Here is a 14781-nt window from a genome sequence, read left to right on the forward strand (position 1 = left end):
TATTTTACTTTTCATGTTATTGTATTTCAGTGGTTAGTGGCATAAGTTAGGCTCAGGCGGCGTAGACTTGCAAGTTACATCATCATATTCACCATATAATTTTACGATACCGGTTTGGTTGCCATGTGCATCTCCCATTGATATATTACTTATCATCTGCGCGAACGCCGATGGTCTGGCTGCAGCTTGCAGCGCAGCAGCCTAGACATTGGTGACGTCACTGCCCTACTTAGAGCGAGTGGAAATACGACGGTAGCCGATGCACAACGTCCACTGGCCTCATGGTCATTATCTCCTGGCAGCGCATCGTGCGGGTATGTGTTTTGGGTGGCCTATATCGCTGTCATTGTCCGGGCTGGCGTATTTTCTGCATTTGTTTGTGGTAAAACTATGTTCGCTTTCTCCATCTATCATCTCAATGTCCCCTACGCGAGCTGAATTGATCAGTGTCTACTTTCAGCATGCCATTTGTATGTCCGCAGTTGTCTACCGTTTGAATTTGGCGGTCTTCTGTCTTCAATTTTTAGATGCTTTCCTTTTAAAAAGACATGTTCAACAACCATCTGCAAGGTCGAGTCATCTTGTGGCTCTGCTCGTATTTAACGCAGTGCGGTGTTTGTTGCCATTGATATCATTCATGTTGACCCTTCGCAGCAAATGGTACGGGAACGGGTATGGCCGGCGTAGGCCTCGCACTTTCGGAATCGACGAATTAACTAAATATATCATGTAGACTGTACAGATTTGGTTTTGTTAAATTTACAAAACACTTATAAATACCCATTTCACAGTTGTGTACCTTAATGTGCTAGCTAATGACAACATAGTGTTCTTTATCATATATGTTAAATGCTACCCACCCAACTCATGCAGATAATCGAAGGCGTTAGGTCTGCCGTTCATTCTGATACCAATGTTGTGCAACTTGCATGCTGGATGTAGTTGCTTGAGGCTGTTTAAGGGAGTTTAAGGCCTCTCTCCAAAAATATTCAGTTGTGCTTAGATTTCATGTTAGATTTGATTGATTCAGACAGCTTTAAGGAGTGTGATGCCTATGCCCCTAATACCTGTAAAGGTCAAGTTGTACCTGCATAGCTAAATTACACTGAGTATTATTTCTGATGACGTAATGTGATAATATGCTTGTGGTAAATTTGCTAAGCTATAGTCTATATGTATTACACATGGTGCGTCATGATATAGACATCATTTTATATCCAAAATATATATGGTGAATTTTAAGTAAACTCCATTTAATTGTTGTAATTATCATATTCTGATTTTCTTTAGTTTACTGTCTATATTTGCATGGTAAAAGATGCAATCAATTTTGTCATGTTTCAGTAGAAATTATTCTTGATCCCTGTTTGCAGCTCATAGTTCAAATATCCCCAACATTTAATTTCATTTCACTGTTATTTAGCACTGTGGTGTAAAACACATATTAAATTATATCTTGAAGCTGTACTGTTGAAGCTTTATATGCTAATGGTAAGGCTCTCTATATCAAATACAAAATCATTTTGTTGTTTGACCTTTAGTTCCCAAAAGCTGTCTTTTGAGCCATCAACAGCTGTGACCATGAAGAACAATTATCATCTTTGCAAATAATTTTGATTGTGTTTATTCAATGAGGCCAGAGCTGGAATGTCACCAGGATCAAGGTCAAAAGACATTTATGGGTGTGCCAATAGCATCATTGGATATGCAAATTGGAAATGTTAGGTCATCAAAAGTAAAGGTCATAGAACATCATAGCATGTACCCAGTTAGTGTGACTTTGTCCTTGGAAGTATATACTGGCATGTTTTGGTAATAAATAGTTTTTCTGTGACTTAACAACACAGAGGTGTAGGCTTGTTTGAATGCTGTGAGCTATTCATTTTTATAATAATTTTCCAATTTTTTTTTCAGGGCCTACACTCTCAAAAATGGATTTGCCTAGCAGTGCAGGTTCCTCAATCAAGAGAATTGATAAAGGCACTGTACATAACATATGCTCTGGACAAGTAAGTTACAATATTTGTTGGTGCACTAGTCCTGTATTCAAGTGTTGGTAGCAAGATGATAGCTTATGTGCATAGGGTGCTACCTAGTGACATTTTTCTCCAAGGATAATATCACGTGCTTGTTATGGTAGCTTAACAGGATGTTTTCATAAATCTCCATGATGTAACTGGGAAGTTAACTATCTGTTTTGTATCTTTTAATTAACCATAAAATTAGCGCATAGAAGCATCACATTCATTGAATCATATGCAAGGTAAATTGCTCTGCTGGTTAGTCTATGGCGGCAGCACAGCAGAGTGGCGTCTGTTGTGCTCGGCCCAGTGTACAGCTGTCCCGCCGCTCCCGTTGGACAGTGGTGACAGTGGTGACATACTGTGGTGACTGCAGGTGATCGTCAGTCTCCGGTCAGCCGTGAAGGAGCTGGTAGAGAACGCGCTGGACGCCGGTGCCACGTCAGTGGAGGTCCACCTGCGCGACCATGGCACCGCCTCCATTGAAGTTGTCGACAATGGTGCCGGCATCCATGAGGACGACTTCGAAGCCGTGGGTATGAAGCCTTTGGCCTCTGTCAGATGTCCAGAGGATTACACTATCCGAAATATTGTTGAAGTGTCACACCCTATGAGCGTATGAAAAGAGGAGCAGTATAGGAGGGCATGGCCAATCTCTGGGTGTTGTCTGCCCGGGTCCTTCAATCGTCCGCGATGGGTGGGGCACATGTCATCGGTCGCTGCCAAGGTTTCACATATGTCCAGAGGAGATACATACATATGTAAATCCAATTTCTAATGTTCTGTGCTGACCACATCAAACACGCGAAAATGATGTTTTCAGGTGCTGAATGATGACACCTATCATGCTGTCTCCACTGCTTGTCCTGTAGTCAGTCCCCCATTGCTCAGTATATGGTCCGTTTACGCTGGCTACTGCGGAGGCAATAATCGCCAGAATGTCTCATGTCGGTTGACAAGTCAAGGCCGGCGATTTTCGCTGCGCTTGGAAGTCAGCGCCGCTAAGCCCATCTTTCGGCCTGGCCACACCATATGCGTCGTAATGATGTGATGGTCGCCAAGCTCGTCTGACACCGTCCGAAGCAAGCCACTGCCCAGTCACCTCTGCCGCTGCGTGTCATACCGTAACAACTACCCTCTCAGCCTGCTGATGGCTGGCCCACCTTCCGCAGGGCTGAAGCACCACACCTCGAAGCTGCGCGAGTTTGCCGATCTGCCCGGCGTTAGTACGTTTGGCTTCCGCGGGGAGGCGCTGGGGTCGCTGTGCGCTCTGGCCGACGTCGCCGTGGTGACGCGCCACCGCGCGGCCGCCGTCGGCCACCGACTGCGCTTCTCTGCCGATGGCCGGATCGCGGAGCGGACGCCGGTGCCCAGACAGGTGGGACCGCTAGTCGAGATGGGGGATGATGACGCCGGTGCCCAGACAGGTAGGACCGCGGGCCAAGACGGCTGATGATGACGCCGGTGCCCAGACAGATGGGACTGCCGGCCGAGACGGCTGATGACGCCGGTGCCCAGACGGGTGGGACCGCCGGCCGAGACGGCTGATGACGCTGGTGCCCAGACTGGTGGAACTGCCGGCCGAGACGGCTGATGACGCCGGTGCCCAGACGGGTGGGACCGCCGGCCGAGACGGCTGATGATGACGCCGGTGCCCAGACGGGTGGGACCGCCGGCCGAGACGGCTGATGACCCCGGTGCCCTGACGAGTGGGACCGCCGGCCGAGACGGCTGATGACGCCGGTGCCCAGACGGATGGGACCGCCGGCCAAGACGGCTGATGACGCCGGTGCCCAGACGGATGGGACCGCCGGCCGAGACTGCTGATGACCCCGGTGCCCAGACGGGTGGGACCGCCGGCCGAGACGGCTGATGACGCTGGTGCCCAGACGGATGGGACCGCCGGCCGAGACGGCTGATGACGCCGGTGCCCAGACGGATGGGACCGCCGGCCGAGACGGCTGATGACGCCGGTGCCCAGACGGATGGACCGCCTTGGAGACGGCTGATGACGCGGCCCACGGATGACCGCGGCCGAGACGGCTGATGACGCCGGTGCCCAGACGGATGGGACCGCCGGCCGAGACGGCTGATGACGCCGGTGCCCAGACGGATGGGACCGCCGGCCGAGACGGCTGATGATGACGCCGGTGCCCAGACGGGTGGGACCGTCGCCCGAGACGGCAGACCATGTTGCGATCAGCGCGCTGTGCAGATTCGGCTGAGAGGTCCATGTGCTGCAAGTTGACGTGAACCATTTCAGTCGATGCTTCCTAAAAACGACGTTCATTATGATCTCCTGTTTGTGTTATGCCTTGATCGCCACTATGCCGCAAGTCAACATGCAGTGAGCTTCAGATTATACATACAGGGTTTTCCATGTGATTTGCTTCATGCGTTTGGTGACATTCACCTTGTCTGTTTTACTCTAACGTCAATTTGGTCCAATTCAGTCTAGGGTACAGGCCAGGGCTGTTGCAGCCGGCGTGAGTAGTGAGTACTAGACCATAGATCCCTGGATATTTTGCTTGGCTGAGTATTCTCATGTTACTTTATGGCAGGATTATTGCGAGATATTGGTATGACTGATGGAATAGTTTTCGGATTGCGACCCCCGTCTGGTGTGTGAACATGTGCAGAGCGTTTCGACTAGTTTTTCTTCTGGCCGACGTCAGGCGTTGCTTTCTATTTAAAAGGTCGATGCGTGAGGTACGTCCTGACACATCAGACGAGGATGCAGGTCCGAAAATTAATGATTCCATCCGTCATATTTGATGCACTTTTACAACGACTTAGGCCAGACCCCGAGCCGGCCGCGCTGACGGCGTCTGACTTCGGCCAGGTGGGGACGACGGTGACGGTGCGCGACCTGTTCGCGCCGCTGCCGGTGCGGCGGCGCCAGTTCTGCGGCCGCGCGCGCCGCGAGCTCACGGACCTGCTGCACACCCTCTGGGGCTACGGCCTGGTCACCGCCGGCGTCAGGTCGGTGGAAGGAGGTGGCGCGTGGAGGGATTGGAGTCGTGTGCCGTGGCGCGGTGGTAAACCGGTAGGTGGCGTTGAGGGAGGGGGGGGGGGGGGGGGGCATACGAGATCGGACATCTTCTCACCCAAATGAGATGCAGAGGTCCATCCGCGACCACGAGCACCTGGTGTAATGCCGGAGCGTCTGCATGCTGCTGGCTGCCTCCGGACGTCTTTGGCTCCGCCGACTTCAGCCGCTCGACAGTAACGCCCAGCCGCGTGCCGGGCGGTGCGGCGTCGGCCCGCTCGGACGGCGCGCCTCAGCCTGCCGGCCGGTCGTTGCAGGCTCGTGTGCTCGCACCAGACGGCCGACGGCAGGAGGAGCGTGCTGCTGACGTCATCCGTCAGCGCCGCGCTCGCTGACCGCGTGACGGCGCTGTTCGGCCAGAAGCAGCTGGCCAGTCTGGTGCCGCTCGTGTCGACCGTGCCGACGGACGCCACGCGACAGGAGTTCGGCCTGGCCGCCGCCGACAGGGCCGCCGATGTCACGGTCAAGGTATGGCGGCAGCTGGTGGCTGCCGGTGTAGAGGCATGATGGTGTGTCTGGGGCTCGAGACATCGATGGTGCTTGACCTGGTGGTGTGTCGCCCCGCTCTGGGGGATGTCGCTCAAGCCTGATTCTCCCACAGTTCTATCACGAACCTTGTATCTCCGTCGTCTGCTCCTTACACAGTCTGTCCAGTCTGCCGTCCAAAGGGGAAAGGCCTAAGAGCTCTTAGTTAGCACTTAAGCTCTTTTGCCTTTGGACGGTAGAAATGTTTTCAAGCGATTTACAGTTTACTAATTATAATAATAGCGCCGTCTGTAGTACATTACCAACGTCGTGACTGTGGTTATGACGCTGGCATTGTGTCGGCCGCATTGTCGTCGGTGCGACTGATGTAGTCCGCTGCTGCAGGGTCTGATCTCCTCCTGTGAGCACGGCAAGGGAAGGAGCGCATCCGACCGCCAGTTCGTCTTTATCAACGGCCGGCCCTGTGACCACACCAAGGTGTGTTGACCCTGCTCCATGGCTGGTCAGGACCCCAGACCGCGTGCCTCCCGGCTCGCGTGCAGCCAGGGCTCAGCCACGCACTTTCACTTGCTGGTGAACTATTGATTAATAGTTAATAAGTCACCTATCCGCGCATGCTCAGCTTGGTTTTACCCAGCCCCTGCCCTGACGTTAATGGGTGCGTATACCTTCATTGTGCAGCAATGTTGCGGATATTTGGATAGGCTCAGGCAGCATCGAGTTGACGTGACGTCACTTGCTGTGGGTCGTGAAGACCGCTGGAGGCGAGCGGTGACGGTCCTTCGTGACGTCACGCATATTACATGCCGGACCCCGCGCGGTCAGTCCGCTTCTCTTCGCTGTTCGAACAGCGAGACGTAAAGACGCTCCTCACGAGCAACACGCGGTGTTTTCTGGGTGTGGGGGGGGGGGGGGGGCTCCTCAGCCGAACACAATTTGCCGGTCAGTAAGCGGATGCTCGCATTGACTTGACGAATAATCATGTTACAGTTTACTAATCATGTCCATCATGTCATACTAATCATGTCCAACAGGACATGATTAGTATTTTCTGCTGGTACGATATGGAATGTAGCCAGTATCTTCGTTACAGGTTTGATGAGGTTACTGACGTTTTGCAGCACGTGTCATGTTTGAATGATATAACTTCGTTATGTCGCTCGATGATTTTAGTTTCCATTCGCATCAATGAATAACTTTTTCTTTTACTTTTGTTTCCACAATTCTCCAAGGGGATTTTTTTGTCGGACATGTTCGCCATCTCTCCCTCAGTTCCCCAAGTTTGCCCACAAATCGTTGTTGACGATTCTTTCAGCCCTTCGCTAGCCGCTAGCAGCAAAGAAAACCGTCATTCGGAACACCAACAGAGCCCTGGGCGCGCAATGGTTTGGGTGCCCTTGTTCGTATTGAAGCTACTGGGGCGCGTATGTTTGAGATGCTTATTAGCCTAGTAAAGCGAAGATGGCGCATGTCATATATTTCAAATGCGTCACATTTTATGCCACTCACCAATGTCAGTCAGCAGTCAGTCAGTGCTAATAATCCCTGGGACCACATTATGTTTTATCGTCGACTGTAGCGTTGTTTCTCCAAGGGATAAAATCTCGGAACATTACATTTGGCAACCAACGGTAGTCGATAATTTGGTCGCAAGCGATGTGGTAATCGGCCAAGATATGTGATCCACGGCGCGGTACCTCGAGTTAATTATATGCTGCCCTGTACTGAACGAAAGCACCCTCGAGTTCTCCCGCTGTGCTTAAGCTACTGTTTTCGATCACCAGCCGTTCCCCGATCGTATGCTGTGGTCAGCTGACTGCCTTCAGCAGTCGGGGGAAATTGTACTGGAACTACCAGCAAAAACCTAGTGCAGATGTCTCACGGGAGTGTGAACTGCCGGGCGTGTAACATGAGGAGGCCCAGCAAGTCTGCAGTCAGGCGCGTTTCGTTCGTTTCACTGGGTGCTATCGTTCGGCAGATAGCCCGCTTGGTCAACGAGGTGTACCGTACGCACAACCGGCACCAGAGTCCGTTCTTCGTCCTGGACGTGACGCTGGCCCGTGAGAGGGTGGACGTGAACGTCACGCCCGACAAGCGTATGATGTTCGTCCAGAACGAGAAGTACCTGCTGGCCTCCATCAAGGTACAGACCGTTCGCCCACGGAGCCGTGTCGTATGTTTCGTGGACGGATTGCATTAAAGCGGTTGGTTGGCAGATGACTATGTCTTTGATAATGAAGGCTGATGGTCGCAAAACTGTGAGAGAACTCTACACATAATTTGTGATTATTTTCAACGCTTGTCTGTGGTTGACGCGGAGTTGTTGGGGTGCGCAAGATTCGACTACACACTATCCAGACGACTCGCGCGCGCGTGCTCGACTCGCACGTGCTCTTTACCAACGGAGCTTTTTCGTCCGATCTGCCCGGACCATTAACCATTCCAGGAGACGCTGACCAAGTGCTTCGAAGGTCTGCCGTCATCCTACACCGTCGCCTCTCACCTTCAAAGCCAATCGCCGGCCTCTCCATCCGTGACGTCACCTCAGCCGTTGACGTCGCCAACGTTAGCTGGGGCCTGGATATCGGCCATCAAGCGAAGCATTAAGAAGTGTGATAAGCCGGCCAGTCCCGTCAAGCGTAAGCTGCTTATGGCGACCACGCTGTGACGCAGATGGGTAATGCGCGTGTCCATGTATTTGGGAGCTTCATGGTTCACGTCTGTCTTCAGTGGCCTTTTCCTGGACGGGCTCCATGCCAGCAGGCAGCAACTGGGCAGTGCTCACCCTCCCTCAGAATTAACGCTTAAGCAGTCCTCTGATTTACAGGGCCTGAGGGGTCGGGATAGTCCTTGCGTGTGCACAAATGCCACCTGAGGATCTTACGAGCAAGCGTGGGATGAAGAATTCCGCAAGATGCCCCAAAAAACTGAAGCATCTGTCATGTACATAGTGCGTGTGTTTAGCCAGCACCGTGGCTGCTCGCAGTTAATAAGATGGGGTGGGTTCCGTGATGAAATTGTTGATGTACAATAGACTGCTATAAATTTAAGCAATCATGAACACTCTCTTAAGTCTTAGTCAGCTGCTGCATTTAAAATCGCTGTGTGGCCTTTTCCTATCAAATACAACTAACCGTTTGCAAGCAAGCGTACAACATACCGTTTGCACGGTATGTCCAGATAGTCCAAAAAAGCTGTCACTTAAATCATTGCACTCCGGGGAACTGCACCTCCCATTCCGTGTCTTGGTATGCTGATGCTGTCAAGATGTTGCTCACCTTTGATGTTGTCCCGGCAGGACAGTGCCTCGACCGTTTCTTCACGCGCATTACGGCGTCACCAGCGTCGGACGGCGACGCCGACTTCCGTCCCGCCACGGACGCAGAGAGCGCCAGCCCCCGTCTGACGAGACATCCACCTCCGTCGGACTCGTGCTCTGCCAGTGGCGGCACCATGATGACGGCAGCACCGGTGTCAGCACCAGCACCTGGCCTGGCGAGCTGTCTGCCGCTGTGGGAGGCCCAGGCCGCCGGCGACAGCACCGCCTGCTGCCTGACGAACAGTGCTCTGCTGCCGGCCGCACCCGCCGCCAGCCAGGCCGCCCCGAGCCCGGCAGGCGGTGACGGGCCGCCGTCCGAAGGCAGCTGCTTGGTGGCGGACGGGGTGACGTCGCCAACGGCAGTGGCCGCGAAGGAGGACAGAGCAGGCGCCGGCGGGGCGCCAGAGTCTTGGACTGTGCCTTCGGGCGGCGCCGAGGGCGTCGGCCGGGACACGCGGACGTGCCTGGACGGGACACGCGGCCAGGCGCAGGTGGCGAGGGGGCGGCGCTGGCGAGAGCGGGGGCGAGGCGTCGGCGGCGCGCCGAAGCGACGTTCTCGGAAGTCCCGGCGGACTGGAGGGGGCGGCGGTGCGCGCGGGCCCGCAGAGCTCCGGTGACATGTGCTCGCCACCACGGCAGCTGCCTCCGGCCGGGGGGAGGGTGTCGTGCTCACCCGGGGCCGTCATCACCGACTCGTCGGAAGGTGACACCATGGCTAACGCCAGGAAACGGACCCGCTTGGCGTTTAGCATGGACGAGCTCAGGCGCCAGGTAGCCACGTTGGAAACACCGTGTTCGGAGGCGGGTGATGCCGGGCGGGAGTGGCGGTTTCGGGCCACCATCCAACCGTCCGAAAATTCAGCGGCGGAACAGGAGCTGAAGCTGCAGATAAAAAAGGAGGACTTCTTAGAGGTAGGTAGATTGCTGTTGTCCGCGATAGTTCACGCTGAATTTGATGAGGCAATCGTTATATCTTTTATAGTAATGTATCTGCATGCGTGGTGCATTTGTGTGAGCGTGTTTCGTCTTTTGGAAGGGAGCAGAGCTGAAGGTCTTGGATATACATGCCATGTATCTGGCGCGCCTGTGGTCAAAACCGTGGTGGTTTTTAAACGTGAGCGTATTGCACCAGACAAAAGCCCTGGTTACTGGGCTTGGTAATCTGAGGTTCATGCATGTATCGTGATCTTAAGTTTTTACATTGTCAATTGACTTAGCTCTCAAAAAAGAGAGGTTTCGATTCTTCTTCGTTTCCGAGTGCATTACTGAACAAGCGTATCGTGGTGAATCAAACGCTCCCATTAAGCTTGTTTTGTGTGTATTTTGTCTTCATGTCTATTATGCCACTTACAGTTTGTTCTGCGCTGTGATATTGTCCCATGTGCGCTGGATGTCCCAGCTTAGATAAGTGACTTACATCTCAGCCACTCGGTGCGGTATGTTCCTCGATGTCCGCTTCAGTTCTAGTGCATGATGGATCATATATGTCTAGTGCTGATGGGTTATATCTGTCTCTGGTCATACACGTGTCACCTGGGTAGGATATGTGCGTGTCGTGAGTGCCCGTCATTATCCCAGATGGAGGTGCTGGGCCAGTTCAACCTGGGCTTCCTGGTGACCCGGCTGGGTGAGGACCTGTTCCTCATCGACCAGCACGCCAGCGACGAGAAGTTCAACTTTGAGCGACTGAGTCGCCAGCCGCTGGCCAAGCAGCCGCTCGTGGTGTGAGTCGTCCGTCCGTCCGTCCCGGTGGCTCAGTTGGTCAGAGCCCCTGCCGTCTGATCCACCCACTCGGGCCGGGGTGGGCTCGAGTCGCTTTAAACGCTCCCTCTTTGTCTGTCTTACGTATGGTCGGTGACCGGTAGCAGCGGCCACGCTAAGGGTCAGGTGACGTCAGAGGGCAGGACGGACCGTGCCGAGCATTGCGGCACGTTAAACTCTCGTCACCAAATCCTGTCGTTGACCTGGCATTGCGCGATCGGGTGGTAGGAGCCAGAACTCGCACAAAAAGCACTGCTTAGCGTGAGCTCTGATCCCAGAAACCCATCCATTCGAAAAAGGTTCGGATGGCATCATTAAAAAAGTCGGAGTCCAACAGTTATACAATGTTACCATGCACATACGCCCCAGTTGAACCTTGGTCTTCTTTCTGTCATAAATATCACCTCAGCCATTAGCGGGTTTCTTGCAGGTCATTGAGGAGACGAGAGCGACTAAAACGAATTTAGCCGTTTTGAGTGGGTTGGGAACTCATGGTTGTTTCGGTCCTGCGTTGGGCAGGTCAAGACGAACAGAGGGAGTGGAGAGAGTGTAAGGCTTTGCTCATGTTCGGAACACCATTTTCGAGCCTAAAGCTAGAATTATCTCAAGTCATCCTAGTTTAGCGTGCATATAATATCTCCCTGTCTCGGGGCTAACACGTGCAGGGGCTTAGAGATTTCTTTTTCGGGGATCTTTTGATTCCCAAATTAAGGCATCAAGTTACCTGCTGCGAGACGGGCCAGAACCTCTTCCCTGCACTGTGTGATCTGTTGTCCACGAGAGCCAGGTGTGTGGCCTGACGGTGCTGCCGCGGCAGTCCGCAGGAGCTGGAGCTGCCGGCCGTCTCCGAGGAGACGCTGCTGTCGCGACCGGAGCCGTTCGCCGAGGCCGGCTTCCAGGTGTCGGTGGACGAGTCGGCGCCGCCCGGCCGCCGGCTGCGGCTGCTGGCGGCGCCGGCCGTCCAGGGCGTGGTCTGTGGCCGCGCCGACCTGGAGGAGCTCATCTGGCTGGTGCAGGAGTCACCGGGCCCGCTGACCGCGATCAGGTCCGTCCCTGGTCGTCACCGGCCGCCCAACTCGGCGTCACCCGTGCAGATCACTAACGGTGCTCAAATCAGGTGCATTTAGATGGCTAGCAGCGCGCGCTAGTCAGCTTCAGGACATCACCAACGGCGCTCAGGCTAGCCACATGGGGCCTTTCAAGTGAGCCACAGGCGATCATTCGCCGGGACCTCATCCTCACGTCAGCCGCGGGTATCACCCACAGACCTGGTGTCGGTCACGGGGATGGCACATGACCAATGTGCTCGTCAGTCGTGGGGATGTCACGTGACTTGTGTGCTCATCATGTACGGGGATGGCACATGACCAGTGTGCTCGTCAGGCACGGGGATGACACATGGCCAGTGTGCTCGTCAGGCACGGGGATGGCACATGGCTAGTGTGCTCGTCAGGAACAGGGATGGCACATGGCTAGTGTGCTCGTCAGGCACGGGGATGGCACATGGCCAGTGTGCTCGTCAGGCACGGGGATGGCACATGATCAGTGTGCTCGTCAGGCACGGGGATGGCACATGACCAGTGTGCTCGTCAGGCACGGGGATGGCCCATGGCCAGTGTGCTCGTCAGGCACGGGGATGGCACATGACCAGTGTGCTCGTCAGGCACGTGGATGGCTCATGGCTAGTGTGCTCGTCAGACACGGGGATGGCACATGGCCAGTGTGCTCGTCAGGCACGGGGATGGCACATGGCCAGTGTGCTCGTCAGGCACGGAGATGGCACATGACCAATGTGCTCGTCAGGCACGGGGATGGCACATGGCCAGTGTGCTCGTCAGGCACGGAGATGGCACATGACTAGGGTGCTCGTCAGTCGTGGGCATGTCACGTGACTTGTGTGCTCGTCAGGCACAGGGATGACCCATGGCCAGTGTGCTCGTCGGGCACGGGGATGGCACATGACCAGTGTGCTCGTCAGTCACGGAGATGGCACATGACTAGTGTGCCCGTCAGGCACGGGGATGTCACGTGACTTGTGTGCCCGTCAGTCACTGGTATTGCTCGCGCCATTCAGGTCGGTCACGGGCCGCTGAAAGCGCCACAGGAACGTGCATAGTCTTCAATGTAGTGGTCCTGGTCTGGGCAGCAGGCGCCCATGACCGGCCCGGTGTCCCCGCCCGCAGGCCGTCCCGGGTGCGCGCTGTGCTGGCGTCGCGCGCGTGCCGCACCTCCGTGATGATCGGCACGGCGCTCTCCCCGGCCGGCATGACGCGCCTCGTGCGCAACATGGCTGACATGGAGCAGCCCTGGGTGAGTAGCCGACGGCGCCGACGGGGCTGGTGGCCGGGTCAGCCGCCGGGGCAGTGACATGTGTCTCACGGGGCGAGCAGACCCGCGGCGCGGTCCTTTGTCGCGCCGCCGTATGGCGCAGCGCGTGCGTGCGTGCGTGCGTGCGTGCGTGCGTGCGTGCGTGCGTGCGTGTGCGCGCGCGCGCGCGCGCGCGGTGCGCTGTGCGTAGGGTTGGTCACGTTACGGGTGGCGTGTGGTCCGAGCAGGTGCACGAGATCGCATGAATAGTGATGTAGCTACTTGAATGCGCTGCCTTGTTTAGGAGGGTCTCTGGATGTCATTACGAAAATGCGCCCTGCATGGGATGCGCGAAGCTAGTTATCCTACATTGTACCAAGAAGTGCGCCCCGGTCAACCGATGTACATTACATATACGCGATTCATCTAACTGGCTTTCAAGCACGAAGCCTGGTTGAAGCTGTGGACGGCATGATTTCAGTTGAGGTATGCTGGACGCCATAAGTGCGCCAAGGTTTACCTGTTCAGTTCGAACGTCCGAGGCATTCACTGCGGCCCTAGTGACGACGTTGTGGCGCTGGTGCCGGTCGGCGTAGCGTTTTTCATCTGCAGCGTGTCGCGAGTCAATCCGAACAGTTGCCCGAATTCCGTGAAATTGCCATTTTTTGGCGCGTGTTATGTGGATCAGGCACAAAAAACTTCCGCGATTTATTGCAGTCAGTGTTCCATGAACAAGTTTTTATGCCGCAAATGAACAGAACGGATGTCCAGCACTTTGTAAAAATGATGGTTTATGGCGATTAACATTTTTTGGAACTTCACGAAAAGAATGTTTCAAATGAAAAAAAACATGAACTCTGTAAAGGACACCACGAATAGAGAACCGGAGCCCATGAACAAGAGGTTAAAAGATGGCTTGGCACTACGTACTGGACACTCCTAGTAAACCCACAGGCTTACGCAGAGGCAAAATTCAACGCTCTGTTTGGACAATGACATTTGATGTGGTTATGGTGCGGTGTATTGCGATGTGAGATGACAGGGACGATTTTGGTGTCCCGTTCATTGGTATATTTTTTCTGCTCACTCCAAACTGCTGAAAACCATTTCGGTCTCCATGATACTTAAGACATGCCGAAGCTGAGGGGCTTCGACACACTACATACGTGCACGGTTGAAATTAGTCTCTGGGCGGAGACTGGATGCAGACTGTCAGAGCCGTGTCTTTATGGCATAGCCGTCCCGAATTCAAGAAAAATGCGTATTCTTCACGTAGGTAATTTCAAATCCCCTACGTTGCAGAACTGTCCCCACGGACGCCCCACCATGCGACATCTGGTCTGTTTGAGTCTGCTCCGGTCCTGAAGAGGGAGAGACGCACGCCAGTCGACAATCGTCCGCATGGTGCCCACCACGTCCACTCGGACGCCCGCACGAGGTCCCAACGCGGATCACGGCCAGAACTTCGCTACGTGCTGGACTGAGCTAACAGCCTCCATCGGGAGCGCCGGTCAGCACAGAGCTAACAGCCTCCATCGGGAGCGCCGGTCAGCACAGAGCTAACAGCCTCCATCGGGAGCGCCGGTCAGCACAGAGCTAACAGCCTCCATCGGGAGCGCCGGTCAGCACAGAGCTAACAGCCTCCATCGGGAGCGCCGGTCAGCACAGAGCTAACAGCCTCCATCGGGAGCGCCGGTCAGCACAGAGCTAACAGCCTCCATCAGGAGCGCCGGTCAGCACCGGGCGAACAGCCTTCATCGGGAGCGCCGGTCAGCACAGAGCTAACAACCTCCATCGGGAGCGCCGGTCAGCACAGGGCTAACAGCCTCCATCGGGAG

The 14781-nt window shown here is 54.8% G+C and overlaps 1 protein-coding gene across 1 annotated transcript; it reads left to right on the forward strand.

The window, feature by feature from the left end:
* The first annotated feature begins 249 nt into the window (after positions 1–249).
* Positions 250–14333, forward strand: Pms2 (mismatch repair endonuclease PMS2). Its single transcript, XM_037226485.1, has 15 exons — positions 250–314; positions 1915–2009; positions 2398–2557; positions 3194–3399; positions 4864–5003; positions 5328–5538; positions 5941–6033; positions 7535–7699; positions 8003–8195; positions 8855–9463; positions 9498–9787; positions 10454–10599; positions 11454–11681; positions 12820–12946; positions 14246–14333. The coding sequence occupies exons 1-15, from the start codon at positions 260–262 to the stop codon at positions 14306–14308; spliced, it is 2781 nt and encodes a 926-aa protein (XP_037082380.1). The 5' UTR covers positions 250–259; the 3' UTR covers positions 14309–14333.
* Positions 14334–14781: the final 448 nt, after the last annotated feature.

Source organism: Pollicipes pollicipes, unplaced genomic scaffold, assembly GCF_011947565.3.
Source record: "Pollicipes pollicipes isolate AB1234 unplaced genomic scaffold, Ppol_2.1 Scaffold_5724;HRSCAF=6776_pilon_pilon_pilon, whole genome shotgun sequence".
In the NCBI taxonomy this organism is placed as follows: Eukaryota; Metazoa; Arthropoda; class Thecostraca; order Pollicipedomorpha; family Pollicipedidae; genus Pollicipes; species Pollicipes pollicipes.

Excerpts from the sequence above, each read along its gene's own strand:
- Pms2 (XM_037226485.1), top strand. The coding sequence starts at position 260 with ATGCACAACGTCCACTGGCCTCATGGTCATTATCTCCTGGCAGCGCAT. Across the intron at positions 3,400-4,863 it reads GGACGCCGGTGCCCAGACAG|GTGGGGACGACGGTGACGGT; the intron begins GTGGGACCGCTA and ends GACTTCGGCCAG. Across the intron at positions 7,700-8,002 it reads ACCTGCTGGCCTCCATCAAG|GAGACGCTGACCAAGTGCTT; the intron begins GTACAGACCGTT and ends TAACCATTCCAG.